The sequence below is a fragment of the Lottia gigantea genome (genome assembly GCF_000327385.1).
Source record: "Lottia gigantea unplaced genomic scaffold LOTGIsca_237, whole genome shotgun sequence".
NCBI lineage: Eukaryota > Metazoa > Mollusca > Gastropoda > Lottiidae > Lottia > Lottia gigantea.
Window position 1 is genome coordinate 62,080 of NW_008708692.1, and position 4,063 is coordinate 66,142.

The following is a 4,063-nucleotide window of genomic DNA, read 5'->3' on the forward strand; positions in this document are numbered from 1 at the left end:
AAATGTTTCAACAATTTTAATATGATTGAAATGCACTCAGATGTGAAACAGGATGACATTTTAAGAACAACTAAGTTTAAAGATATTCTAGGTTCCATATTAGAGTTCATACAAGCATGTGATACGTTGAATAGCTAATAATACAGCTGTTCAATTTCCCGTACATTGTATATTAAAATATCAAAATGAACTGATATTCAAGAAGGACATAATGACACCATAAAATATCCCTCAATCTAAATGCTAAGACACGTTTTGTTCCTTACAATTGGGTAACTTTTCATGAGTTGTTTGGCTTCAAATTGGAAGATACTATAATAAAGCTGTACATGACAAGAAAGACAAGGCTTCGCTTTAACATCGGAGCATGTCTTCGTATTCACATTTTCCTTTCCAACATCAAGTGGAAAAAGGTGAAAGGTTTTTTATATGAAAAGCAAATACAATTGGCTTCTTGAATATTTGTGATCACTCCTATTTCTGTTTATTTAATCGTTCAGTTTTATTTTTGTCAGTGGATAATCGAGACTGATTGATTCTATGTACGTGTGTTGTTGATAGTGTACATATATCTGTAAGGAATCGTATGTACTTATAATTATTCAAGATGTTGAATTTTCTGTTTCCAGATGAATGATAACCCAGACTATATGAGGGAATGGTATAAAATGATGTCTTGTTAAAAGTATATACCAAAGTACGTATTTTTTGTTTATATATACTAAATAACAAAAAGGATGTCGATGGTAAAACCAAAGTATCATCAGGTGTTCCAGATGTTCCCAGTGCGCTGCCAAATCTTTTGCCTTCAGTCATCATTTTCTCCTTTGCTTGCTTCAAAAACTTCTGAATATCTTTCATTGGATATCAACTGATATTAAACACCATTGTACGATACCATAAGAGGTAGATACAAGAGAGATTGAACCGAGTATATCATGGACGAACCAGGTTAATTAGTTTTTCAACTTGGTAAATGTTGAATAATTTATATAGTATGTAGTTAACTTTACCCCTGATATGTGCAATATGTAATACTAGTATTTTTGTTAGTTCTCACTAGTTCATTCCATGTCGCATATTAATATAACACCTTGTGGTTCTCATGTTCTCGGGTGCAAGAAAACTTGTTCAAATAGGGCTTTGATGTACTTCGTCCTTTGTCATGATTTATCACAATGCCACGAACAATTTCCCAAGTAAACGAAGTTGTCCGCTCTCAGCTTAGTAAATTGTTGAACATTAATAAAAAAAAATAATCTGTATTTTATGTTTTGTGGTAGACTAGTAGAATGTAACTATTATTGCTCCGGCTAGGAAGGTCAGGGAGCAAACTATTTCGTTATTCATATACAAAAGCAAACAACTGGAGTGATAATGACAATCACAATTTAAGAGTCTGGTCTCATTTGTTACAGATACAGCTCAGTACCTTTAATGTCTTACGATTTCCATAAAATATCCCATACTCAGATTTATTTTAGCTGATGAAAATATACGTGGAAGCATTTTCCATAACACGCATTTATCTTCTCAGTTCCTTGACGTTCCAATTGTCTTCAGAACAATAAAAAGTCATTTATTTTATTTTCAGATTGATGTCTCGGAAATGACTCTCAGCTGTTGAAGTTTAAAAATGGAAAGAATACCGGAAATTCCTTTTCCTCCATTTGATGATGCAGAATCAAAACCCGTTAGAAGTAATGGTGATTTGGCTCACTCTGAAAGCCTTAATCTTTCTTTGTCTGACAGTTTTGTGACGGCCCATGATGGTTCCACGATATGTTCTGATCAGTTTAGAAGTATGACATTTGACAGCTTCCGGAGTGTCTCCACCGATACGTTTACTACTCCGCCAGCGTCGGAAACATCAAGGAGTAGATATGCTGTGAGAGAATTACCCCGGTCGATAACCATAACTTCGTCTGATGATGTGCCTGACGATCAGACATTTCGTGATTCCTCGGACTCTCAACAAACTGTCAAGAGTGCTGTTCTAACTAATGGAAAATTTGCTTCTGAATCCTTTTTATCGCATAGCAAAAGCCAAAATTCTATGAAAAGTATTAAGCAACGTATGTCGAGTGGGAACTTAAGTTCTATGAGCAGCTGTTTTCGCTCAAACAGTGAAAAGTTAAAAGATAAAGGAAAGGGCAAAGAGAAAGTTGGAACAAGTAAAGCTAAGAAAGGTTCTCGCATATCTCTGCCATTGTCTAAGTCACTTCAACATTTCTTCCGAGACTCTCAAATGATGAAGACCCCTGGTAGTAACATTACTACACCATCCGACCGTTTAAACAGTACAGCTACTACACCTGATGAAAAGTCTGATGTTACTAAGAAAAGAACTGGTGGTACTAAAGCCTTGCTTATCCAGAAGGTAGGTCAAACACTGAAGACACCATCCCCGAAAACGCATAACCAATACACAATCTTCCCATACACCACAATTACTTACATAAGTTAACTCAACGTTCATTTGCTCTCTTTTATAAACGATTTTAGAAAAAAAAGTAACCAGCTCTGCATTCAACTGTCTGTCTGTCACATGTAGCTTGTATCTAAGCCAAGATCTGAAACGTATTAACAGAGCAGCTCGTTCATTAGATACAAGTATTAAATCATTTCATACAAAGGGTGCAGACCTCGATCAATCTCTTGATGAAGGTTATTGCAGAGTATGTCTCGCCTTGAGAATTATCACAGCGTTTCCGATTAGAACCACTTTGTCAACCACAGCTAATTCTCGGCTCAAATTGATGTTAAATTCTACAGGGAGATTATATGTATAAATCTTATTATGTTCTATACACGAGGGATTTCAGATTGAGTTATTGTCTGTTATTATAAATAAATGTAATTAGACAGTCATGTAATGGTAAGAAATACTAATAATAAACGTCTGAATGGGAAAGTGGGTAGTAATCCGTATGAAGATTTTCGGAATAGACTTTCAGAAATTGGTAGAATTATAATTTGCAATAAAACTAAATTAACTAGCACATATTTTGAGGCTTGTTCTTATTGACTCCATTAAAAGATGCAGATCATAAGGCATTTCTGATCAACAAGTACTTTGATAAGTCTAGGAAACTATCTCAATTTTGTAAGAAAAAATAAAAAGCACTTGAAACTTCGTTGAAACTAGATTAATTTTCACACTAATATCTTATCTAGAGAGAAGTGAATGACGTATTTCATAGATCTCGAACTAAACTGCTACGGTTGGTCCATTGAAGACTTTTACCTAAGAACACTCTGTAATTTTATATAAGTGGCGTGAGAAACTGTCATGGGTGTACGGACCGAAGGCTTGTTAAGGGGCAGGCTGGTTTGCCCGAAATTTTCCCACGAATTTCATCTGTAATGTTGTTTATTTTAAGGTTGATGGCCGATATTTATTCGGCCGCTACCAAACCTGCCAAACAAAAAACTGTTTACGCTATCGCATACAGCTAGCAACATCTTATTATGTTCTAAAATATATACGGCTGTCTATCGGTGGAAATATAAGTCAAACCATGTTAGCCAAGAATTGTGACAAAGCACAACACAATGTTCTTATTGGTTTAGAATTGTAGGGCCAATGTCTAAATAATTGTTCTGTATCTCGCACTCACGGTGTCAGTCTATCAAGACAAGGTGACAGACTGATTTAATACCGGGCAACGTTGAATTCAAATTGCGGTAGCTCTGTGAAAGCGCCAGAGGAGCGTCTGAAAGGGTTCTTCCATCAGAAAATTTGTTAAAAAAAATTATTGTTGGTGCATTCTGGCACATATTTTGGGGCTAAAACGTATAAAATCATTTTTTTTTTTAATTTTCTAAACAATGAAGGGGGCCACGGCACTCACACTACTTCGGTCGGTCGGTCAAGGTAAATTATTCAGAATTTATCGCTATCATCTACGAATATTATGCAATTACATGAGCATAGCGTTTTTGAAATAGACGAGATATTGAATATCAGCGGCAGTGAATTATGACGATAAATTCTCGTGGATTGACAACTTCATGAAACTTATTTTCTCTTGATGTCGATATTTTAGTAATTGAATTCTCA

At 35.3% G+C, this 4,063-nt stretch overlaps 1 protein-coding gene across 1 annotated transcript; it reads left to right on the top strand.

Moving 5' to 3' along the window:
* Positions 1-1,636: 1,636 nt before the first annotated feature.
* On the top strand, positions 1,637-3,581 carry LOTGIDRAFT_175064 (hypothetical protein; the record flags this gene model as incomplete). Its single annotated transcript, XM_009055191.1, has 2 exons — positions 1,637-2,380; positions 3,384-3,581. The coding sequence occupies 2 exons, from the start codon at positions 1,637-1,639 to the stop codon at positions 3,579-3,581; spliced, it is 942 nt and encodes a 313-aa protein (XP_009053439.1).
* Positions 3,582-4,063: the final 482 nt, after the last annotated feature.